General features: G+C 40.2%; 3 protein-coding genes, 1 long non-coding RNA gene and 1 pseudogene across 21 annotated transcripts in view; 1 reads left to right on the top strand and 4 right to left on the bottom strand.

Moving 5' to 3' along the window:
• The window catches only part of LOC120553473 (ELKS/Rab6-interacting/CAST family member 1-like), a 123,577-nt gene extending 122,436 nt beyond the window's left edge, over positions 1-1,141 (bottom strand). For 14 of the 15 annotated variants that reach the window (XM_039791892.1, XM_039791895.1, XM_039791894.1 and 11 more), the window contains exon 1: positions 878-1,141. The gene's annotated coding sequence lies outside the window, so the exon portion shown is untranslated. The remainder of the gene's footprint in view (positions 1-877) is intronic. The other variant, XM_039791893.1, reaches the window with a different exon arrangement.
• Positions 1,142-2,782: 1,641 nt separating this feature from the next.
• Positions 2,783-7,567, bottom strand: LOC120553480 (annotated as a pseudogene).
• A 640-nt stretch (positions 7,568-8,207) lies between these two features.
• On the bottom strand, positions 8,208-14,995 carry LOC120553479 (E3 ubiquitin-protein ligase TRIM39-like). Its single transcript, XM_039791933.1, has 3 exons — positions 14,766-14,995; positions 13,160-13,304; positions 8,208-11,175 (listed from the first exon to the last, which is right to left on the bottom strand). Exons 2-3 carry the CDS (start codon positions 13,212-13,214, stop codon positions 9,329-9,331), a joined length of 1,902 nt encoding a protein of 633 aa, XP_039647867.1. The 5' UTR covers positions 13,215-13,304; positions 14,766-14,995; the 3' UTR covers positions 8,208-9,328.
• A 1,715-nt stretch (positions 14,996-16,710) lies between these two features.
• The window catches only part of LOC120553484 (ninjurin-2-like), a 28,284-nt gene continuing 18,629 nt past the window's right edge, over positions 16,711-26,365 (bottom strand). The window contains exons 2-4 of one of the 3 annotated variants that reach the window (XM_039791944.1): positions 20,318-20,454; positions 20,026-20,105; positions 16,711-17,069 (exon numbers count right to left, since the gene is read on the bottom strand). In XM_039791944.1, the coding sequence (XP_039647878.1) occupies positions 16,906-17,069; positions 20,026-20,105; positions 20,318-20,454 (381 nt within the window). In that variant the 3' untranslated portion in view covers positions 16,711-16,905. Of the gene's footprint in view, positions 17,070-18,182; positions 19,122-19,354; positions 19,702-20,025; positions 20,106-20,317; positions 20,455-26,365 lie in introns of those variants that run through there. The other 2 variants (XM_039791943.1, XM_039791945.1) reach the window with 2 other exon arrangements.
• The window catches only part of LOC120553486, a 10,329-nt gene continuing 5,997 nt past the window's right edge, over positions 22,034-26,365 (top strand). Inside the window, exons 1-3 of one of the 2 annotated variants that reach the window (XR_005638170.1) lie at positions 22,034-22,176; positions 22,327-22,388; positions 24,207-24,859. This is a non-coding gene — a long non-coding RNA (uncharacterized LOC120553486). Of the gene's footprint in view, positions 22,177-22,326; positions 22,389-24,206; positions 24,860-26,365 lie in introns of those variants that run through there. The other variant, XR_005638171.1, reaches the window with a different exon arrangement.

Below are 26,365 nucleotides of genomic sequence, written 5' to 3'. Positions count from 1 at the left end.
CTTAAGAGAGACCGTTAGAAATATCACAACACAACTAAAAGTCCTCATGGGAATTATAGCAAGAGATGAAACTTAAAATTGACTACCACAGGCACACTTCAAGTCTCTAAGGGAATATTAGTGATACCACTGTAGTGCTAATATAAAGGTCAATAAACTGGCGCTGTAAACTAATATTATAGGATTATGATAGCTAGGCTAGCTTTGAAGAAACCGCAAGGCTGTCAGCAGCACTTCTGCAGCCTGCAACACAGTGAACAGATTGATAATCGCATTTAGAGGTACAGACAAGACATGTTATTAGCTTGTTATTCCGGGGAAGCTATATACAAGCTTGGTTTATTGAACAAAACTGGAGAAAGCCTTGTTGAATGGGCTCGCATTGTCGTTTGTCGCCCACAGAAATACAAAATGTATCATGATGACAAGTCTGGCCGAAACACGTACGCTGCTGTTCCCCACCGGGCGGAAATATAACAGAGCCCCGCCGAAGGTCTCACAGCTGACCTGAAAACTGCTGCAGCTCAAAGCAGGCATCACATTTTAATCATGTTATCGCTGGTGTTCCTTTTATTCCACAAACCAACGTGACTGCGATGAGTCACACAAACGGCACACATGTGAGGTTGATCGAGAAGTGGATAACATGTCTACAACAAACACACACACACACACACACACACACACACACACACACACACACACACACACACACACACACACACACACACACACACACACACACACACACACACACACACACACACACACACACACACACACACACACACACACACACACGTAGGCCTGTGTAATAAAACATGCATGTGTATACGCACGTCACACTCAAGACTGCCAGCTAACTTCCAATACTCACTGCGGCTGTTTACTCTACTGCTCGGTTGTGAAATAAGCTCTGTGTAAAAGAAGGCCAGTCACATCTCTTCAGTTATTTCGCTGCTGTCAAACCTCAAAGTGACGTTTCGTAACGTAACAGCCGAGGTGAAACGCTCTCTTTCGGGGGCTTGTCTTCCTGTCTCGTATCCCTGCTGTCTAGTATCTCGTCTGTCTTTCCCTCCTTTCCGTCTTTGCCAGCTCTACCACTGGTGGCTTCCCCACTTCTCGGGCGCTCCCGTGACGTCACGACGGTGCAGCGCGCGCCCCCGAGACGTAGACGACCCCTCCTCCCCCTTGACTTCCAGTTGAGTCGCGTGCATGCTAATCCATAACAATAAAGTCAGAGAGGTACTTTAATATTTAAACAATCCATTGTCCGTTTATTATTTGTCATATTTTATGTTAGAAATGCTTTATTTTCTAACCTGTAAAACAATATGTTAGCATCTTATATGGATAACGGATGATGAAAATCAACAAGATAAGTGATTAATAGTTTGCTAAGTAGAGGAAGTATTCAGATCCTTTACTTATTGATAAAAGTAGTAAGACCACACTAAAAAACTCCATTACAAGTAAAAGTCCTGTTTTGATTATTATTAAAGTAATAGAACATGACATTAATATTAATTCATAATATATATACCTACTATATATATTTTTAATAATACAATTATTAATTCAGAAAAATGGCCCCGGTGACTTTTATACTATTAAATAGGCTTATATGGTTATTGTGTAAGCAGCATTTTACTGTTGTTGTTGGTTGAGATGGAGCTGACTTTTAACTATTATTATACAATCTTGGCTCATTTAATCTATAATGATGCATAATATTTCATAAGACCACTGTATGTTTTGTGTGTAAAATCTTAATTTGTAAAGTAAGTGGCTTTTAAATAAATAAACATTTCCCTATGAATTGTGGTGGAGTGGAAGTACTGTATAAAGTGGCATGAAATGGATCATACAAAGATACTCTGTACAATGTTGTCATTCTGTTCATTTGTCTAATGAGATGATGACGAGGGTTTGATTCAAACCGGGGTCCTAGATCAGTTACAGTGAACTGTGTGGGTCAGTAGGAGATGTAGGATATATATTGTTCAATAAAATACCTCTCACGTTCAGAAATGTCATAGCCATTGAGTCATTTTAACCACAACCCTGTATCATACTCAGCACATTTGATTTGTAGTGATGTTAAATTCATTATTCAATCATTTATAATTAGTTATTTAATTTCCTCAATCTTACAGAAGATGCTTCTCATCTTTTTAGCATGATGCTAAGTCCTTTCTGCATCCTATTTCATGTTCACACTTCCAAGTCAGTCTGTGTTTGATGAGTAAATGACCTACATACAGTATGTGGCATATTTCAAATCTGGTCATCATAGCTAGCCTAGCTCTGCCTGCCTGTCTCTCTTACACACACACACACACACACACACACACACACACACACACACACACACACACACACACACACACACACACACACACACACACACACACACACACACACACACACACACACACACACACACACACACACACACACACACACACACACACACACACACACACACACACCCCAGTTCCCAGGGCGCCAGTCAGTCAGACAGCTGAGGTATAAATAGTCTGCTGGCTAAAGTTCCCCTTGAGAGAAAAACTCCAGGAGTGGTGGACCAGCGCACCCTTCTGAAATGCCTCTGCTAACCTGACCAGTGTAAACTGTTCACTGGTGGCTTTTATTTGTTTTATTATTGTACAGAAAAACTAAAAGGACCCCCCCCTCCTCCTTTTCTAATCAGAACACACTGCCCATGAGCAAGGCACACCCCAACAGAACTCAATCAATGTAATATGAGGAAAGCGGGGAAAAAAACAAAGATCACTTTTAATAAGCAGTATAATGCATCAGATGCATAGTACACAAATATCAAACACCTGGTTTTAAAGCTTTTAAAAAAAAAAATCAGATATGTTCTGGTTAAGCATGCCAGATGTTTTGCCCGTCAATAAAAGCTTGTATTCAAAAGTGCAATGAGTGGACTGTGGACCCTGAAGTCAATTGGTTTCACATACAGTTATCAAATCATAAAAGGGCACGTATTATATGCTCACAATTGTATACTTGAATTCCAAGAAGTCACTGATGAACAACATTATTGATACTTAGAAATAAATGCATAAAGCAGGTGTTCAGTAATGTGAAATGTAAACCCAGTCGATTCATTGATTAATCAAGTTAATAAAGACCTTGAAAAATGTCCATCACAATTTCATGAAGCCCAAATTAACATATTTAGCTGGTTTTGTTCAACCATCAGTTCAAGACCAAAAGATATTTAGTTTACTATTATATATGCCTTAGAAAACAAATCAAATCAGAAAACATTCACATTTGAGAAGGAGAAGTACATCATTTTTTCATACAAAAAAGTGACATAAACGATTAATCTATTATCAAAGTGATTATAAAGATACATTTTCTGTAGATGGATAAAGTCTTAAACCTAAAAATCAAAAACAGTTTTGAAAGTGCCAAAGATGAAATTGGGTTCCTCTGATGCCATTGTCCACTCCTAGTTTTCGTTTCTATGGTAGCATCTTTGAGAAACAGACCAGGACACTGGTTAAACAATGGTGCCACCTCCTGGACAGATACAGGTATTGCAACAAGTATGTAAATATAGTATACAACTGATTTACCTTCTACCTTTCTCCACGATTTGAAATTAACCTAATCACCAACTGTGATGTCATATAGGTTAACATTCTATGATTGTTTTTGATTGTCTATACTGTAATTTTGATTATTCTGTACACACAACATCAATTGCATTTCTGTCCGTCTGCTCCTCCTAAGGTTTCTTTCATTTTTTCCCTGTTAAGGTTCTTTGGGGGGATTCTTTTAGTGATTTGTGATATTGTGCTATATTAATACAATTGACTTGACTTGAAATGTCAAATCTCTGACTGTTGTCGTAATATGCCTAGAAAAACAAAAAGCTATTAAATAAAATAATAAAAGTAAATAAAAAAAAATGTATTACAGTGTTATTGTCTTTTTGTAATGTGTGATACAACTCTTTTAACTACTCTCCGCTAATAAGAAATAAGAAATATAATGTATATTCCAATAATGTGTGTGTGCCCCATTACTTAATACAAAAAAACCTGACAGATGAAACGAGATATCTGAAATGAGAAAACTTTTTGGTACAACCTACACATTCATTTCTCCTGCTGTATGTGAGACTTAAAGTTGCTCAGGCTACAGGAGTGATTACGAGCATGTTGTCATAATCATTTTCAAAGATACCAAAAATAGGGTAGACCTTTGGTCTGCTACTTAAATATGTGGCAGCCATAGAACAGAGAACATCTTTTTGTGCAGGTGGGGTCTCCATGAAGGCACATCCTGTGTAGGAGTAGATCAGAGTCCTGGCTTCCACGTCATAGAAGGAGACCTCTCCCTTCTCGTAATCGACAAACACACCAACTGTCTCTGGCTTTTGCCTCAGGTACAGGGGAGCATTGCTAAAAGTATTAGCAAAATATTCCTCGTGGACTTGGGATATTGGATTGTAGATTTTAACAAATGTCCAGCCTCCCTCCTTAGGGGTGGGAAAGAATAATATCTCCCTGTTAATGAACTCCTTGACCACTCCCAAGAGCCAGCCTTTACTCCCACTGACCCGGACTTCATAGTAGAACCTGCCTGAGGAAAAACCCTCTTTCCCAAGGACAAAGGGTTGTCGTACAAAACTTCTCCCAAATAAAGCAGTACGAGACGGTAGACCTACAGCAAATCTCAGTTGTTTCCCATCTTGAGACACCACAAGTTTGGAATTGGCTGTGTAGGCGTCCAGAGTCACATCCACCGCATTACGCTGCTGGATCATCATCAGCTTGTCCTGCGGCGGAGTCCACACTTCTTTAACAAACTCATCTGTCATCACTTTCTCCGCTGCATCAGGCTGTTCATCGGCCTCACAACCATCAGATAACCTGACCTCATGAATAAGCATCTCCATCTCATTACTGAGTTTCTTTTCCATATGAGCCAACGCTTTTTTCACCATCCCACACATAACTCTGCCGACTGATGTCGGAGGTGTGATGTCAGTGGAGAGGTGGAGTAAGACAGAGAGCTGAATAGGTCCTCAGTGTGTGCAGGGAAGAAGAGAGATGGGCAGCTCTGCAGGAGGTGCAGGTGGTCCTCTGTTTGTAAAAGTTGCTCCATTTCGGATCTTCTCCTCCTCAACTCAGCGACTTTGCTCCAGCTGTGTCATGCAGTCTTCAGCCTCCTTCTGTGCTGCTTTCTGCTTCTCCTGGATCACTTTAATCAAATCAGCCTGGCTTCTTTGCAGAGAGACCACCAGAGCAGTGAAAACCTCGGCAATGTCTGCTATCTCTTTCTCAAACTCTTTCTTGCTCTGTTCAACTGACGATTTGATTTCCTTAATACGCCTGGATTTAGTGTTTTCCATAATTTTTATCTCTGACATCACATAGCCCAGCTCAACTTTCCTCTCTTTGAACGCGCGCTCTAGTGGAATGGCTTCATGCGTTGCATGGTTGTCTTTTAAGCACATGAAACAAACACACATCTGGTCTTGGCGACAGAAGAGCTCGAACATCTTGTCGTGCATCTTACATACCCTGTCCTCCAGGTTTGACACAGGGTCGATCAGCTGATGCTTCTTAAGGCTTTTGACTCTCTGATGAGGCTCCAGGTGAGGCTGGCAGTACGACGCCAAACACACCAGGCACGTCTTCTGGGCCTTGAGCTTTGGCTCAAGGCAGATGTCACAGGGCACCTCTCCTGGTTTGGCAAGGATGTCATTGTCCCCCCTCGCCCTCATGTTGTTGAAATGCTCCACCATATCTCTGAACTCTGTGTTGACCTGAAGCTGTTGTCTTTTGCGGAACTTCTTCTTACAGAGGGGACACTGTACCTGGCCACTGCTGGCCCAGTACCCTGTGATACAAGCCTTGCAGTAGTTGTGTCCACATGGAGTAGAGACAGGCTCAGTAAATGCATCCAGACAGATTGAACACAGGAGTTGTTCTTCACACAGGAGACTGCTGGCTGAGGCCATGTCTACATGAGAGGAAAGGATTTGATGATAAGGATTTTCAATGTAAAACCCCAAAATGTATAAATCAAGTGGGTAACTTACATTTCTGACTACCATCTCCCTCCCTTTTGTAACTAATATCATCCAACACAATATGCAGGTCAGAGCATACGGGCAGCACGTTGTGCAGAGGCCTGACACTTTGGAAAATATTGGTTTTTCTTAGACTTACTTTAAATGCTGCTGTAGATATACTGTAGGTTGGATTCAATGTGAAACAGCTTGTCACCAAAACACCTTTTGGATTGGTTGAGGTTTTGGATTTTTGGATTACTCCTTATTGAACTGTAGCCCATTTAAAACCAGTTTCTGGCCACTTCAACGGGGCGCATGTGGCTCAGGTGGTAGAGCGGTCATCTACCAATCGGAAGGTTGGTCAACCAAGTGTCCTTGGGCAAGATCACTGAACCGAGAATTGCTCCCGATGCTGCACCATCGGTGTGTGAATGTTTATCTGATGAGCAACTGGCACCTTGTGTACAGCAGCCTCGGCCACCAGTGTATGAATGTGTGTGAATGGTGAATGGTCCTATGTAAAATCGCTTTGAGTAGTCGTTAAGACTAGAAAAGTGCTATATAAAAGGCAGTCCATTTACATTCAGTTGTTTTTGTGAAAGGTAACAAAAAGCTTTACTTCATAACTCTTCTTTTCTTAAAAACAAATTAGTACTAGTCGATAGTCAGTAAATGAGATGAAAAGAAATGAGAGCGAGGATGACATGCAACAAAGCTCAATGCCTTGACCTCTAGACCAGCAGACTGCCCCTCTTAAACTAATGTGTTATCATATCAACTCCATTGTATTTCTCCTCACAATGCAAACACGCAGTCAAATTAGAAAGCAATTATTGTCGTCACAGCAGTGTACACTAACAGCTCCAGGAAACGCAGAGCATCAGTCTCTGTTGTGTCCTCAGAAAACATTTTGACCTACAATAACATCACGGTGGAAGTCTTTAAGAGTTAATCCGGTCTCACCAATTTTCACTGCTGATGATACAAGCAGAATGTCCTGTGGGAAATTACCAACTGAAATGAGTCTATTAGGCTTAATTATCGCTTCATGACGACCTTCAGTGCAATGATTTAACCAATATGAGCATTTTAGGACGGATTATTACTCTTACAGTGACGAAAGGGAAAACGTTCACAGTGCACAAATAGATTTAAGGTTATGGTCTTAACATGCAGCTTGATCTATAAAACAAAAGGGGATGGTCTCGGACGCTGAGAGAATCTGTGCAGTGACACGTACTTGCGGAAAACAACATTTGGGTTCTTCGGCAAACATGTTAACTAAATTAGAAATTAGCCATAAAATCATGAATAGGCTAGTCGTCGATCTTATTTAATACAGTCTAGAGATCCTGCCACTGTCAAACAGCCCAGATAGTTTAGCATTGGGACCCAGTGCCCTATGGTTAACTTACCGTTATTGTAATGTTTTTCATCTGGACACAGTTTGTTAGATTCTTTGAAGTTATATTTTAGCTCAAAGTACCAGGTGATATGCACTTTACCTGCCGAGAAGTCTGCTGTCTGTGGAAGCTGACGTGTAGGGGCGGGGGGTTCACTTTAGGCATTTACTTTCATTTCTTGAGAAGTAGTAGACAGGATATAACTCCAGTTCCATGAGTAGGTGGCTACGTGTTACGGTGTTACGCCCTCCAGGCTCCCAGGAGGTGCGCGGTAGATCCTAAATCAGATCTGCTAGAATGGTCGACGTATGTGGTTTGGGTATGGGGCAGTGGCGAGTGGGGATTGGTTAAGGTTAGGGTAGAGAGTACCAGGGTAAGCCAATCAGAGGCAGAATAAGGCGGGCCCCGAGGCACGTCCATGACGTTAGACACGTCTAGAGGATCCGATCTAGCATCTACAGAGGTGCGCCGGGCTTTGAAGCCAAGTTGACATAATGGCCAAACCATGAATGTACTAAGAGAACAAACGGTGAAATAACAACTCCCGTGTCCGTCACGTGACGCCATTGGGCCCAAATACTTTTTTGCAATAACTTACATGGCCAAAGACACGTCTCTAGACTAAATGGACCCCTTTTCCAATCATAACAGAACACATTTCCCCGTGAGCAAGGCAATTGACACCCCAACAGAACTCAATCAGTGTAATCTGGGAAAACAGAAAAAAACATTTGAGAAGGAACATTTTAAGAAATGCACTTTTATTAAGCTGTATAGGCCTAATACATATCATATGCATAGTACACACTTATAAAACACCTGGTTTTGAAGCTCATTTATCAGATATGGTTTGCATGCCAGATGTCTTGGCCTTTAAGAAAGCTTGCATTTAAAAAAAGAAAATAGTGGAATATAGGCCCTGTAGTGAGTGGGTTTCACATGCAGTGATCAAAACATAAAAGGACACATATGATATGCTCAGAATTGCATACTTAAATTCAAAGAAGTAATTTGATGAACAAGATTATTGATAGCACAAGGTGAGGAAAGTAGGTGTTCACTAATGTCAACCGCAAATTTGGTGGATTCCCACAGGCGATGCAAGCCTAACCTTGAGCCCAAAGTTAAACCTCTAAGGGCTAGGTTACTATTTTCATTATCATTTAATCTGATGATTATTTTCTTGATTAATCGTTCGGTCTGTAAAATGACAGAAGACCTAATATGTCCATCATGATTTCTTAACCTCCAAATTAACATATTTATGTATCTTTTGTCCAACAAATAGATACAAACAGAAATCAAGCAAATATTCACATTTGAAAAGCTAGAAACAGTGAATGTTTTAGCATTTAAAAAACAATCTATTATAAAAAAAATTATTAAAGATTAAGCTCTTAACCTATACTAATAGAGTATATGACTGATCTACCTTCTACTTTTCTCCCTACCTTAAAAAGAACCTCATCATCAACTGTCAGGTGAGTGATCTTACCTGCTTTGATCAGTTAAAAAACAAAGCTAAGAATTAAATCATAGAATATATATGTATCATAAGATGTATTGTCCTTCTGCAATGTATGATACTCCTACTACTATTAAATTAGATAAGATTAGATTTAATTTTATTGTTGTCATTGTGCAGAGTACAGGCACTGAGAACCTAATACTAAAGATTACTACGGTCTCTGATGTGTAAATAGGTCTCTGCTGCAATAAATATACTGTACTATATATTCCAATAATGTGTGTGCCCGAATACTAACAAACATACATAGCTGATATTAGAAATGAGAAATCTGAAATGAGAAAACATTCCAGTACAAGTTACACATTCATTTCCCCCACTGTATGTGGCACTTTAAGTTGTGCGGCATACAGGAGTGATTTCGAGCATGTTGTCATAATCATATTCATCTTCCAAGATGCCAAAAATAGGGTAGAGCCTTGGTCTGCTACTTGAGTATGCACCAGCCATAGAATAGAGAAAAGCTTTTAGTGCAGGTGGGGTCTCCATGAAGGCACATCCTGTGTCGGAGTAGATCAGAGTCCTGGCTTCCACGTCATAGAAGGAGACCTCTCCCTTCTCGTAATCGACAAACACACCAACTGTCTCTGGCTTTTGCCTCAGGTACAGGGGAGTTTTGCTAACATTATTAGCAAAATATTCATCGTTGAATTGGTTGTAGATTCCACAAAATGTCCAGCGCTCCTCCCCCAGGGTGGGAAAGAAAAACGTCTCCATGTTAATGTACTCTTTGACCACTCCCAATACCCAACCTTTACTTCCACTGACCCGGACTTCATAGTAGAACCTGCCTGAGGAAAAACCCTCTTTCCCAAAGGCAAAGGGTTGACGTACAAATCTTCTTACGAATAGCGGAGGCGGAGGCGATGGGCCTTGACGAAAACTCATTTGTTTTCCATCGTCAGACACCACGAGTTTGGAATGGGCTGTGTAGGCGTGCAGCGTCACGTCTACCCCATCATACTGCTGGATCATCATCAGCTTGTCCTGTGGCGGAGTCCACACTTCTTTAACAAACTCATCTGTCATCACTTTCTCCGCTGCATCAGGCTGTTCATCGGCCTCACAACCATCAGATAACCTGACCTCATGAATAAGCATCTCCATCTCATTACTGAGGTTCTTTTCCATATGAGCCAACGCTTTTTTCACCATCCCCACATAACTCTGCCGACTGATGTCGTAGAGGTGTGATGTCAGTGGAGAGGTGGAGTAAGACAGAGAGCTGAATAGGTCCTCAGTGTGTGCAGGGAAGAAGAGAGATGGGCAGCTCTGCAGGAGGTGCAGGTGGTCCTCTGTTTGTAAAAGTTGCTCCATTTCGGATCTTCTCCTCCTCGACTCAGCGACTTCTTGCTCCAGCTGTGTCATGCAGTCTTCAGCCTCCTTCTGTGCTGCTTTCTGCTTCTCCTGGATCACTTTAATCAAATCAGCCTGGCTTCTTTGCAGAGAGACCACCAGAGCAGTGAAAACCTCAGCAATGTCTGCTATCTCTTTCTCAAACTCTTTCTTGCTCTGTTCAACTGACGATTTGATTTCCTTAATATGCCTGGATTTAGTGTTTTCCATCATTTTTATCTCTGACATCACATAGCCCAGCTCAACTTTCCTCTCTTTGAACGCGCGCTCTAGTGGAATGGCTTCATGCGTTGCATGGTTGTCTTTTAAGCACATGAAACAAACACACATCTGGTCTTGGCGACAGAAGAGCTCGAACATCTTGTCGTGCATCTTACATACCCTGTCCTCCAGGTTTGACACAGGGTCGATCAGCTGATGCTTCTTAAGGCTTTTGACTCTCTGATGAGGCTCCAGGTGAGGCTGGCAGTACGACGCCAAACACACCAGGCACGTCTTCTGGGCCTTGAGCCTCGGCTCAAGGCAGATGTCACAGGGCACCTCTCCTGGTTTGGCAAGGGTGTTATTGTCCCCCCTCACCCTCATGTTGTTGAAATGCTCCACCATATCTCTGAACCCTGTGTTGACTTGAAGCTGTGGTCTTTTGCGGAACTTCTTCTTACAGAGGGGACACTGTACCTGGCCACTGCTGGCCCAGTACCCTGTGATACAAGCCTTGCAGTAGTTGTGTCCACATGGAGTAGAGACAGGCTCAGTAAATGCATCCAGACAGATTGAACACAGGAGTTGTTCTTCACACAGGAGACTGCTGGCTGAGGCCATGTCTACATGAGAGGAAAGGATTTGATGAATAGGATTTTCAATTTCAAAAGTATGAGACTTACATTTGGACTCTTTAGAAGGTCAAGTGGTACTTTTGTAGCATAGCATCCAACACAATATGCAGGTCAGAGCATAAAGGCAACATGTTGTGCACAGGTGGGACACTTGGAAAATATTGGTTTTGGTCAAGACTTGCATTAAATGCTGCTGTAGATATACTGTAGGTTGGATTCAACATGCAAAAGGTTGTCACCAAAACACCTGTACATACTGTGTTGTTGCAGCGATTGTCTGATCAGTTTATGCCCCTTACTGAACTCAAACAAATCAGTTTCTAGCAACTACTTGGCCCAAAAAGCCTGAGAAAGCATGATGGCAGAATTAGCAATGAAGACATTTACGAAGGCATTCAAGCAGTAATCAAGAGATTTGTTGAGCAAGATGTGCGTCTCAAGTGATTTGTCCTCCGCAAAGAGGCCAACACACAAGCTGCAGAAGAAAACAAAGAGGAAATTGGAAAATATCAGTGACATCTGGAAAAGAAAACAGCTCTCTGGCTGAACTGAACTAGTAGAATGCAAGATAAAAGAGGCAGGGACGGACTGACAATCTGTGCGATCTGGAAAAGTCCAGAACGGCCATCCAACCGACGGCCATCGGCACAAAAAAAAGTGTATTAAAGTGATATTAACAGCCAACAGCAGGGGTTGCAAATACAATCACTTACATGCTATGTGTAAAAATAAAACTGAAGAAGAAGAGTCGGCCTTCATTAGACGTGAGTTAATTTCACATCAGCATTACTGGTAAATGCCAGGAGCAGTAAACATTATAGGCTGCCTTTATCCCTATCTTAGCGAATTGCATGTTGTCAGCTCAACATGAGCATGTGCATCATGATTATGAAAATGATCGTGCCATTTAGTTCTGTCAAACTTAACGTATTTAATAATTTCTGTTAGGTTAATTTGAAACATTAAACGCGTTAGAAATGAATCGCGGGTTGACCGCGATTTCACTTGGTTGTATATGAGAGGTTGTAGTGAGCTCACTTTTGCTGCTAGGATGAAGATTATGGTATTAAATTAAACAGGAAAACATCATGGCATGCATTGGTACCACTCTAAACATGCTAACAAACAGGGAAGGGGGCTAAATAATTCACCAAATGTAACCAAAAGTTTAACCATAAAAATCCTAGCTTGCACTCTCTGTCTGTCTTCCATCAGAGTGCAGTTTTTCCTTGTCTTTCATATTTGGTTTACTATTGTGGAACTGCCAAAGACCTGGTGGTTGTTTGTGAAAGCTTCACAGACAACATTGATAGGGCCTAGTCATTTTCATCATTTCACAGCCTTAATATGAATCAAAAGTGTAATAAATATTAAATAGGTTATTCAATGCTAATTCTTTAACACAAAGTAACACATGTTATATACATTTATATTTGAATAGTTATAGTATATAATAACTAACACTCAGTGTAGTTTTGGTATAGGCCTACAATATATCTAATCCCCATGTTCAGGTACAGCAAGTAGCCTACTTTATCTCTGAAAGTGTTGTCAGTAATACTCTGTACTGTTTACAGTTTGTGTAATTTGGGGTTTCTGTAGCCAGTGACATTTCATTATTTGTATTTTAATTTCAATGCAGATGTAATGGCATTGTACATTTTTAGTTTTTATTTGAAGGCTGAGGCTTCATTAATAAACACAACCATCATTTGAGATGTTACTTGCTATGAATACCTTGTCTGATAGGCTACAGTATTGTGGCATAGTATCAGGACATCCTGGCTAGTGTCTGTCGCGCACGGCTAGGGGCATATGGCCAGATGATGGGCCTATTTGAGAGAAAGTCCAGGGCTGTTTTTTAGCCCCAATCCGTCCCTGACAAGAGGAGATGGGATCTCAGGCTTCTGGGCTCGCCTGAGAAAGAAAATTAAGTTACAAGGGATTTGGGAGTTGTAATTGCCATTTTTACCAGGGTTATTCCAGTGGCGGTAGATAAACTCTGGGAATCGGTTGACACTGTTCATCGCCTAGGCAAAAAAAACGATGCAGCGCACAACAAAATGCCGTGTCCCATCATCATCCAGTTTGCATTGCGGACCTGTCAGTGATGATGTCTGGAAGAAATCAAAAGATGCAAGGGTCAGCAAAAAACTCAAAATTCACATTTTAACATCAGAATTTTATAACCACTTTTGGAATGACATTAAAGATCTGTTACATAAAGCTTTTACAGAATATATAGAAAAGTGATGTTTCTCCCCCACAATGAAAACAGTTTATAACCCTACTACTTAAACCAAATAAGGATTTACTACTCTTGTGATCGACTTTAACATGTTTTGGTCAAACTGGTTGCTTACCTGATTGTTAATCACCGTGAATCTTTTAAGGAATCAATATTGTTGATTATGAATTTCGTATCATTCAATTCACAAATTATAGTGTTTTTTTTTCCCTTTCTCTCCAGGGCATCTACAGGGTAGTCTGAGCTTAAATCTGAACAAATGTGAACTACTACCACTGTACAGATGTTCATATGTCAATTCCTGTAACACTTAAAAGGGAAATATTTAGACATAAACTTATTAAAAGATGGGAAGAACCTGAAAATATTGAACATCAGTTTTATTTATGTCCAATCACACTACAATTTTTGGCAATATCTGAATAATTAGGAACATATTAAAATTGAAAATGTCACACAACAAATTCTAATAAGATAACCTCTCCAGAGAAATGTCTAATATGATGCAACAGCATAATAATTATGGGTAAATATCATATTATTCATGTAAACAAAAAGAACACCTGAAACGCTCATAAACTTGGTTTCAAAATAAATTGAAAATAACTTTTTCTACAAATAGTGGCTGATACAACCAGCTAGTTAAAAAACTGTAATTATATTAATTCTATAATGCCTTGTATTATTTTTCACTATGTTCATGTAGTATTTTATTAATATTTATTTATTTATGTATTTTTATGTATTGTCATATAGCCTTGCTGTTTTGAATCGGTTAATATTGTTTTTAAGGAATGCACTGAATTGTTCTAAATCAAGTTGAAAAGAAGAAGAAAAAAAGGTCTACGTCGTACAATGCTACGTAGACACTATTGGACGTCTTTAAAAGGCAAAATGATTTGCTCAACATACTGCTCGAGTTTCCCAGTGTTGTGTCTTTTAAACGCAAAATTATTTGCGTAACGTACTGCAAAACATTTTTCACCTACAATAACATCATTTCAAAAAGTTAATCCCTGCAGGCTCACCAAATTTCACAAATGAAAACAACAATAAAGAACTACAATCATCAACTGGATTATTCTCTTACAATGACGAAAGAGAGAAAAGTCATAAACAGACATAGATGGTTATAGTCATACTTGAGGATAGACAGGCAAAACAAAATCGGAATTGTATCGCGCTAGCTGGCAATGTCAGAGAGAAAATAAAGTCCCTGCGGTCAGTGACACTACAGGAAAACAACGTTTGTGCTAAAACTGCGAACTATGCATGTGAAATAAAAATAGCAATAAAAACAGTTCAAAGTACAATAGGACTTCAACTATACCTGCCGAGAAGTCCGTTGTCTGTGAAAACTGACGTGTAGGGGCGAGGTTCACTTTAGGCGTTCGGGTTTACTTTCATTTCTTGAGAAATAGCAGCCCTTTTTTTTCTTCTTTTTTTTGAGAAATAGCAGCCCTGCAGGATGACACCAGTTCTACGGGTAGGCGGCTACGTACGCCCTCTATCGGGCTTATAGAGAGGCGAAGTCCCCTCCCTTTCAGTGGATCTCATGGGACCTTATTTCATAAAAAAAAATATGTAGCCTACGTGTATGTATGTATGTATGTATATGGTTGTAAATAGGGAGGGACACATAATTGTTTGATCTCCTGTGAATTGAGTCATGAATTAGCCTATGACGTTTGTCATTGTAACACTAGGCCTAATCAACCTCCAGAGATACATCAGATCTTGTCTCTGTCGTTCGGTCTGTTTGATTAGGCCCTACCTCACTGTGGAAAATGGCACAAACCAAAAGCTACCATCAGATGGTATATTTAATGGAAAACTGAAATGATTTACAGTATTGTATTATTTGATGCCTATCCATACCTTTTCTTTATATGCTGTAAATTATGTATTCAAAACATGGATTCATCAGCACACCATTTACACTATCGTAGTACTACCACTGTATACGTAATACTATAGTAGACAGGCAGTTGGGTCTAGAACTTGACCAGTGACTTTTACTATGATGGGGCAAGCAAAATACTCTTTCTTACTCTTAATTATGACTTAAATATTGCCAAATATTCAGAACAAAACTGTGATAATTATTATAATTGCTCTTTTTAAAACTTTTGCTTGTGTTTTATTTGTTGATTTAGTTTGCTGTAGTAAGCACCTTCGATGAGGCTGATGTTCTATTAGGGATACCCTAAATGCCATTGCCAAAATTACCTTATGAAGGGCTATTCTGCTCACATTACATTTAACCATATACATGCATACATATATACACTCACCTAAAGGATTATTAGGACCACCATACTAATACCATGTTTGACCCTATCCTATCAATATGGGCCAACATTTTTAAATAATGCTTCCAGCACCTTGTTGAATCAATGACACAAAGAATTAAGGCAGTTCTGAAGGTGAAAGGGATCCCCCACACCATTACACCACCACCACCACCAGCCTGCCCAGCGGTAACAAGGCATGACGGATCCATGTTCTCGTTCTGTTTACGCCAAATTCTGACTCTACCATCTGAATGTCTCAACAGAAATCGAGACTCATCAGACCAGGCAACATTTTTACAATCTTCAAATGTCCAATTTTGGTGCGCTAGTGCAAATTTTAGCCTAATTTTCCTATTTTTAGTGGAGATGAGTGGTACCCAGTGGGGTCTTCTGCTGGTGTAGCCCATCTGCCTCAAGGTTGTGCGTGTTGTGGCTTCACAAATGCTTTGCTGCATACCTCGGTTGTAACGAGTGTTTATTTGAGTCAAAGTTGATCTTCTATCAGCTTGAATCAGTCGGCCCATTCTCCTCTGACCTGTAGCATCAACAAGGCATTTTCGCCCCCCAGGACTGCAGCATACTGGATGTTTTTACTTTTTCAGACCATTCTTTGTAAACCCTAGAAATGGTTGTGCGGGAAAATCCCAGTAACTGGGCAGATTGTGATATACTCAGAACAGCCCGTCTGGCACAAACAACCATGCCACACTCAAAGTTGCTTAGATCACCTTTCTTTCTCATTCTGACATTCAGTTTGGAGTTCAGGAGATTGTCTAGACCTGGACCACACCCCTAAATGCATTGAAACAGCTGCCATGTGATTGGTTGATTAGATAATTTCATTAATGTAAAACTTAACAGGCGTTCCTAATAATCCTTTAGGTGAGTGTATTTATATATGTACATAGCTTTCAAAAGCAATGACATTAACTGAAAGAAAAAGTGTATTTAACACCTTTATTAAGCTACGTATTTATGTAGTACTCATAAAATAAGATATAGTTTAATAACATGTAAGACAGTACAACAGTTCTGTGAAAAGATAGACAATAATGTTAAAGTCAAGAAAGAAGGCAAAAAGTCGACTGTATGCATGTTATGAGCTATGGTGAGTTGGTCTGTGTGGTAGTAAAGTCTAAAGTTATAATAATCAGCAGGAGTGTGTGCATCAGTCAGTCAGTGAATGCGCATCATGAGCCATGGGAAGTGTCCAGTGCGCTGCATGCCGAAGGTACTGATGAAGAAGTTGAGGACTGTGGTGATGAAGACTATGATGGTCGTTACGTTGTTCAGGTAATCCAGACGTCTCTGCAGGGTGGAGTTATTCAAATCCCGACGGCCTGTGACACATGTACGCACGCACACACACAAAAAGAGAGGGTTCAAAATTCACTTGGTTCTGACACACACAGAGACTTCTAGTTTGGCCTGGATGCTCTACATTATGTTACCTTAAATACACAAATGGACAAACTACATGTTCACTTCTCTCCTTCAAACACTGACATCTTTTTACACTTATGGACACACACACACACACACACACACACACACACACACACACACACACACACACACACACACACACACACACACACACACACACACACACACACACACACAATAGCTTGTGATATTAGGCCCATATTCACTCTGTTACTTTACTATTAAGCAATCATTAGCAAAAAACACAATAAGCATAGCTTCTGTTAAATCACTACATTTATTCAGCTTTTTGGACGAGAATGTGTACGATGCCTCTTATTTATATTACCCTGGTTTGTGTCTGGTATTGAACTTCAAAATATTTTTTTTAATGTCAAACAAGTTTTTAAAAGAAGTTATATTTAAAAAGAAAACCTTTTTTTTTTTTATAATTTTACCAATAACCAAACAATGAGGAAACACAATTGTAAAAAAGTTTGAAATACACATAATGGAACACAATTTTTCCACAGGTTATTGCAGTAAATAAAACAATGCATATTCACATAGATATCCAGTTGTTAAAGTGAAAATATGTTTAGTTGGATTACAGTGTGAATCACATTTTAAAAGCCTGAATAATAAATGATGATGTTTGAACATGTGCAAATTGTATGTGAATTGTCAGCAGTGAATTTCAACTTTGAATCAATGTATTTAAGTGTGTGTACAGATGAAATACACTGAGTGCATATGTGGTTGTGTGTATGTGTGTCAGAAGTGGAGTCGAGCCAGCAGCCAGCGGAAGAAGCCAGTCCTCTTGGATCCGAAGAAGCTGTGAGCGAAGTTAACCAGCGTGGTAACGTAAATGAAACCTGTAGCTAGGTTGTTCGTTTAGTTGTTTACATCGTCATTTATGATTTTACACCAGCATGAAGGGCATCCACTACAGCACACACACACACACACACACACACACACACACAAACAAAAAAAAAAAAAAAAAAATAAAAAAAAAAATAAAACACTTCAAACACATCCACCCATACACACCCATTCATTGGATGCATGCATATTCACATGTAGGCCTACATACACTTACAATTACCCCTTACAATCATACAGTAATGCATCCATACAAACAGCAATATAGTTCAGACACGCGCCCTCCAGCCTCTGTCTAGTTTATATGACATTTTGACCCTCACTCAATAAGTATAATTTACTGTAATACTGCCCTGGAGCAAAGAACTCCCAGCTGTTCCAATCAGAGTAAGCTACTTCGTTGCAGACTTTTCTGAAGTGACATTTTACTGCTCACTTATTTCTAGCTTTGTCAGAAAAAAATAATTTTGAACCTAAGGAGCTGAAGGTGAGACAAACCATTGTGTGGGTGAAATAACAGCTAACACAGTTGTCTTAATGAGGCACATATAAGTCAATGCAAAGACAATTTGACACAAACAGATGACGCTGCCAGCAGTAGACATTTGCTTCCACATTCAGAATTCTGAATTCTGAAGCAAACTTCCAGTGTGAATGTGAGTATATTTATGTGCAAAGGTGTTCAACACCTCTGGTCACGCTACAGTAATGCAATTTGGTTAGCAACTGTGTATGAATGGGTACAGATTAAAGCTGCCTCTGTGTGTGTGGAGGATTAGCAGCATCTGTGCTCTAGAGCCATCTGGTGGTTGTATCAAGAATGACAGTGTGGCAAACAGCAATGCACGATAAACATGCACGTTTATGTTCTGAGTGTACGTACAGTGTGTGAATGTGTCTGCTGAGGGTGTTTCATAGAATGAAACGCTGAAGCAGCCATCGCAGGAAGCAGCTGCGTTGTGTGCCGAAGGCGGCTTTGATGATGTTGACGATGAGGGTGAGGAAGATGATGCCCGTGGTCAGATTGTTCAGGAAGTTTAACAACCGCTGACAAGAGGGGAGGAGGGTCAGCTCAAAACGAGCTGCATCACACACACACACACACACACACACACACACACACACACACACACACACACACACACACACACACACACACACACACACACACACACACACACACACAGGGTTGTAACAGCCCGTCAATGACCATGTCAGTCTTTCATTTTCAATTCCTAAACCATCTGACCAATTGCTGGTTGGTCCCTTGGCCTCGTCCATTCATACTGAATAAAAACATCAGAGTACAGAATACTGTAGTTGATTAGTACTTTAAGTAGAACAATAAGTCACACTTCTTGAGTGTGTGTGTGTGTGTGTGTGTGTGTATGTGTGTGTGTGTGTGCGCGTGTGTGTACAGAGTTTAGTCCTACGTTGAATGAGTCACAAAGTTGATCTACTTTCCAAAAAAAGATCTACATGTCCCTCTTATCCCTACATCAGAAAGTCAGAAATGCATCCTGGCAAAGAGGCCGGTGCGCTCCATCCCAAAGATTGAAATGAAGATGTTGGAGATGAAGATGAGGAAGATGATGACGGTTGTGGTGTTGTTCAGGCTGTCCAGTTGCTTCTGGTTGGCCTCTTCGTTAACATCTCGGCGAGCTGCAATGAGCACACACATGTACACACACACACACCAAAAACAACAACTACACAAAAATAATAAACTACAGAAAAGGGGCAGAGAAGTATTCCAATGCCAATGTTTTTACTTTTATCATAATTGATACATATGGTTTTTTTTTTATGTTGCACAAAGAATATGTTTGGTTGCTGCCAAAATGGACAAGTAAGTGACTGGACTTCTACCTACACTGCTTGTATTTTCACAACAAATCAATGTGTCAGTTTATTAGTATGTTAATATGATTGGTTAAAAACATGGAGCAGGGATTTCTGAAGAAGGTGGTCTTTTGATTGGCTCACCAATGATGATGATCAGGACTCCAGCCACTATCTGGAGAGCCAGGGAGAAAGAGATGAGCGTCAGGACAGCAGCGTAGTACCTGAAGAGGAGAGAGAAAAAAAAAGTGGAGGCAACAGTCAATGTGATGTTTCAGGAAGTTGAACTCTGATAAATCTCTACAATATTTTAAGATGCATATTTTCTCCTTGACCAAAAAGGTCCTTTCTACTTGAATTTGCAGTGGAACTTCTTCTGTACACACTAAATGTAAAACCGTTTTCTCCCTTTGCCGCTCAAACACCCTTACTGTACCTGTATCCAGCTCCCTGTTCAATGACGGTCTTCATGTGTGTGATGTTAGCCAGGAACAGAGCGATGTCCAACATGCCCTCAGCTGCTGTCTTCTTCGTGGCATACAGGTTCATGTTCAGATTAGAGGGTGAACCTCCCTGAAAGAGAGAGATACAGATTTCAGATTTCACGTGGCCATTCCCACCCTTTGCACCCTTACGTTGAGCTTTTACTGTCAGCTCTAAAGACAAGTTTGACTCACTAAAACTGTATGCACAGCTTCTTAATGGTTCTAACTCAGTTGTCCACTCGTCATGTCTGTATAATGAATTTTGTATCTGCCAAAAAGTTACGCAGCATTGGTTTTATTTTTTTGTTAGATGTCAAGATAATTAACTTATGACCTGGAGATACCCGATGAAATTAAATGATTGCCCCTGCTCTCCCTATAATGTGCCATCCACATGAATCCCATCAAGATCTGGCCCGTATGTGAGAAACCCCTGCTACGGGGACATATTGTAGGGACCGGACACCTGGCTGTCACTGCAGCTGCATAATGAACCCGTCCCCTTTGCTTCCTTTAAAAGACCGAAGACAGAGGGCAATAGAGAGAGAACAACAGGAGAAGGTGAATGAAGAAAAGAAAGCAAGAGTGAAGACAAAAGAAGGGAGACAGAGAAAAACAAGTGCCAAAGAAAATCAGAGAATGAATCTCCAAGTTCCTTTGCTGTTGTCTGACCAGAAGAGGGCAGCAAAGACCAAGAATACTATCCGAATAATGCCAGAAAAAAAGCATAGTCTGTCTGTCAAGTGTGTTCATAGTTTTATTTATTTATTTTTGCAACCAAATTCAAGCCAGAAATCACTGTCCAAGTCAACAAGATATTGATTTCATTCGGCAGTACATTTGTGATCAAAATATAACTCTTATCACTGCTTAATGTAATAATTAAACCATACATAAATCATCATTGTCGTCTCAGAAGCCACTCCACTGTATTCCAGCAAGTGTTTCCCTTTTTTTGGCAACTCAGAAATAGAAATTTTTTTTTTTTCTCGTGACTGACCAGCTAATTGCAGCTCATTTTCTAGTGGTTTGAAGTAGTTGCCTTTAAACTGATAAAGATTTGCACTTTGTTGCGCATGAGATATTTCGAAATCGACTGTGTGTGTATGTGTGTGTGTGTGTGTGTGTGTGTGTGTGTGTGTGTGTGTTGGAAGAAGAAAGCCTTTAACATAATTAAAAAGCCTATCCAATTATTGCTCTGCTATAGTGCACGGACTGCAGATGCACATATTGGATTACTTAACACTGAGCTACAGATTGAAGCATTCTGTCCACAAATGGATCATTTTACCTGAGGCTGTGTCAGTGTAGTTTGAAACAGTGCAGTCTGTTTTTCTTTAGGCTCCACAGAAACAGAGATGTGTTGAGGGCAGACATAGATCACATTATGTACTGTAAAGCCAATTATGTGGACTCTTGGGATACATTTCCTACTTTATGACCTCACTCGGCGGTAATGTGCTTTACTGCTCCAAAATAAATAGAACATTGACACTGTGCATGTACAGTAACAGTACTCTGTTTTTATGTATTAAGCCACTTTTGCCTCTGCAAGTGTTTGGCCAACACTCATACGGACTTGTTCATCTGAAGCATACTGAGCCCTTAATCAACAGTCAACAGTTGCCATGTGTGCACATAAGGAAGCACTCTAGTACTGGACTGGAGAAGGCACACGTGCTAGTGTGGTGCATGTAAACACAGTGTGGGCTGACATCATGTGCTTTGGTTTCATTTCTTTTACTCAGACAACGCTAGCTCTTGCAAACTTGTATGTAGCTAACCAACGGTGTCCATGAGTCCATCGCCCGTGAGTACTGGCACTGTGCACTTTGGGAACAAATATTTTCCATTGAAAGTGTGTGTGTACATGCAATTAAAATGAGTCTATGTCTTATCATACTGTAAGCGTGCCTTGATTTCTGGAACAAGATGTTGACGTTGTGATTTTCACATTCAGGTTTTGGACTCTTCGAGTGCCACAAAAGCAAAGCAAACCCGGCCCTCTGCGTAAGAGGAAAAGTAAGTTGATTTTTTTTTGTTGGTATTTTTGGATAACCTGCAACTTGCAGTTTATCCAAATGTTTACTGATCCCAGGATTTAATTTAAAGTCTAATTAACATCTTTCTGACCCCCTTCAAACTAGTACACATGTGATATATTTTTGTGCTGGAAATCTTGATTTCATCCCCCCCACAGCCTGTGTTACGGTACAGTTTGATCCAGGCTGCTATAATCTCCCAGAAATTATGAAGCAATTCCTAGAACTGTAAGACTGTCAAAACACTATGAACACGTGTAATGTGGCCTTTTGTATGTTTTTTTGTGTGTGTGTGTGTGTGTGTGTGTGTGTGTGTGTGTGTGTGTGTGTGAAAGACAGAGAGAGAGAAGTGAGTAGAAAAAAGAAGGAAAAACACAAGGAAGTGAAAAAGACTCAGATATAGAAATGGGCCGAGAGTGAGAGAAGACGTATGTACTGTATTTATACTGGCCTATTTCCATCTTTTCTCCTTCGGGGACTCGTGTGGTTACACTTTATCAACATCAGCCTTTGGCACGGCGCCAAAACACACACACACACACACACACACACACACACACACACACACACACACACACACACACACACACACACACACACACACACACATGCAACTACTGATAGCTCAACAAGACACACAAGAAAAAATTGGAATGGCATACAGTTTTACGGGCCATGTGTGTTCACTTAGTGCTTAATCTGAATTCATGAAATTATTATTTTTTTCACCGTACAGATAGGCGAGAGATAGCTCCTTATTTACAACAGAAGAAGTGGTTTGCACGAGGGCAGCAGGGCTACATACATTTATCCCCAGAAGCTGTGAATTACCAGTTGACCTCAGGGCTGATACATCCTAAACGTCCAGGGCTGACTACCTGGCTCAGCTTTTGCTTTTGAGGAAAGAGAAAATGTTGCTTTCTTAGCTTAGCTTTCTCTGAGGAACATCAATTATTACTAATAATAATACTTACAGTATTATCCCTAATGATTTAACAGCTGCTCGCTATTTAGGGTTAAACAGATACAGCATAGTAGTGTCATTAACAATTTGATCCTTAGAACCAAGCCAATTAATTGGCTAAACACAGTAACAATGTCTAAGGCTAACAGTAGAAAATGTTAATAATAATATTATATATATATTATATAACTCCTACACAGTACTGAGCAGTGTCAGTAAAATGTACTTCTGTACACACAGAAGTTCTCTTTTTTTCCCACTGGGTTTTGTGGACGTATGGTATTTATAAAATGAATGCTTCCTAGAAATCCAGAATGTTTGTAAAACTTCCATTCCTGAAATTCACTGATCCACAACCCTGGATCCAGGACCATATTACATAATGTACACATACCCAGACCAGCCCTGCACACATACTTAAACCACATACTGGATGTATACCTGTATGAGGCACATACAAGAATATGTTGTTCCACATGTACATGCACATGTACAGGTACAGGTACAGTATGCACATTTGTGCCACCAATATGCACAAAAACAACTGCAAAGTCTTTACACTTCTAACTGCACATAAACACACACAAATATACACTATAGACCACATGAGGGGGCCCCCCTCAACCTCACATGAAGTGCTCCTCCCCTGGACTCCTATTGGTTTCTATAATAGCCAATAGGAAGGAAAGCCCAGCTAGGAGTGGAGCTCTGGTTTTCTTTCAATATGTATTTTTTATTTTTTTTTACTGTCAGTCTGTCTCTCCATCTGTCTCAGTGCTCGCCTATTTGACTGTTTTTTTTTTCTTCTTCTTCTTCTTCTGCATTTTTCCAAAGCTCTCTCTGCCCGAAGGCATCATCTTTCTGTTTGGCTTTATTATAACTGCCATTTAGGGTAAGGGAGCAGGAAGAAGGGGGAAAGGAGGAGAAAGCAGAAAAGCAGATGAAGAGAAACAGACAGCAACACAAAGAAAGGAGTCAGCATGAAGGGAGGAAGAGAGGCAGTGACGAAGAGATGAGTTGTGTTTTCTCTTGCTGGCTAACTGGAAGCAGAACAGTGTCTGAGTTACTACTTACTCGAATGATTTGGGCTGTAAACATGCTTCAGTTTTTGCCTGAGACCCTAACCTTAACCTTTCGATGACTTTTTCCACATGATTTTCAAAGGACAAATCACAGGTCAGTTAGATAACCCTGAGCAGACTTAATAGCACCTGTTCAAAGTTATAATCCTGAAGATTTCATTATATCAAACCCAGTTGTTATAGTATTCATGTAATTTTTTCAGATGCTGCCCCAAATGTATATTACACGGGTCATTTTGAATGGAACGCTGGACATGTATTATTAATTATTAAAACACTGGTGCAAACGTGATATGTCAATGTTGTGTTTCTACAGAGCAAAACTGAACTTTTTCAGGGTCGACAGTGTTAACAAATGTTTCCACTTCTTTTCATATTTTATTAAAGGGTCTCAATGATGGAAATACTAAGGGGTCTGCCTGTTAAAGCTGAAAAAAAGTGTGTTTATTTGTTTGTTTTAGTGGACATGGGTCAGCACGTGAAATGCTGCGCTTCAGGTTATTTGTTTGTCTGTATGTGTGTGTGTGTGTGTGTGTGTGTGTGTGTGTGTGTGCTGATGATAGGTGGGGGCAGTGGGCATGTCAGTGAATAGACTTATTATTTTAGAGACAAACACAAAACAACACATGCACACAACCACACACACTGGGTTAGAGAGTCAAAACGTTTATTAGATGAACTTTGACATGGAAAGAAAAATAGAGAGAAGGCTGTTATCTACACAGACACACACACACACACACATACACACACACACAGTCACACACATAATTTCTGTCCGACTCATGCAGTAGGTTCACAACTAACCCAGCTCGGCCCCACGGATAACTATCCTCCTGCTGACTGGCCGATAATAGGCAAATCTGGCATGAGGAACAAAACTGTTACATTATTGTGAGTCTTCCTGCTGAGTCCTTTATGTCACTGTGAATTTTAGCACACCTCTTTGTCCTTTTTTACCCTTCCCCTCTTCCTTCCTATTTACTATCACATAAACCATTGTTTTCTTCTTGACTCCACTTGCATTCTGCTTTCATAGATGGCTAGAAAGGCACAAAAACTGTGAAGTAATAGGACAAGATGACATACCAACCTCTTCTATACAAAGGATTGTAATTGGCAGGAGTAAAAAATTCCTAGTGTGTAGGCTATTACACACTACTCTGATTATAGTACTGTCAACACTAGTTCCGGTTTCAATCAAAAACAGAATAACGACAATATTCTCATCTTTAACCACCTTTCTTTTAACTATGTTCTCTCTCTTTACTTCTTTTCATCTATATATGTGATCCTCCTGTCCTCTTCTGCCTCTCTGTGATGATCAAAGTATCTTCCTTCTATTATCCAATGGAGGGTGAGCTGAGGCATCCCAGGATGGATGCTTCAGTAATTGCTGGGCAGGATGTATGCAGAGTGTGTGTGTGTGTGTGTGTGTGTGTGTGTGTGTGTGTGTGTGTGTGTGTGTGTGTGTGTGTGTGTGTGTGTGTGTGTGTGTGTGTGTGTGTGAGACTCTAGTTTTAGGCCTTGAGAGCAGGGGCGTAGCACAAAATTCTGGGCCCTGTAGAAAGGTATTTTCTATGGGCCCCTCCCCGCATCCACAGCTATTCATTCTAGCATCTTTTTGGGCCCTCCTCCCTTTTCCCCCCCAGTCTGAAGCCCCTGCTTGAGAGTGAGGACATTTTAGAAAATTGAGACTCATTTCTTCTAAGGTCTGTTTGAGAGACTTGTAGAGTTAAATTTAGCTGTACTCAAATACAGCCTTCTTTACTTGAATATTTCCATTTTCTGCTTTTTTATAGTTCTACATGCAGAGGGAAAATATTATACTTTATACCTAGTTACTTAGATGCTTGTTACTTTACAGATTAATGTTTTGTATATGAAATCACATGATCAGTTTGTAAAATA

Source organism: Perca fluviatilis, chromosome 23, assembly GCF_010015445.1.
Source record: "Perca fluviatilis chromosome 23, GENO_Pfluv_1.0, whole genome shotgun sequence".
Classification (NCBI taxonomy): domain Eukaryota; kingdom Metazoa; phylum Chordata; class Actinopteri; order Perciformes; family Percidae; genus Perca; species Perca fluviatilis.
This window is presented reverse-complemented; position numbering and strand designations above follow the sequence as displayed.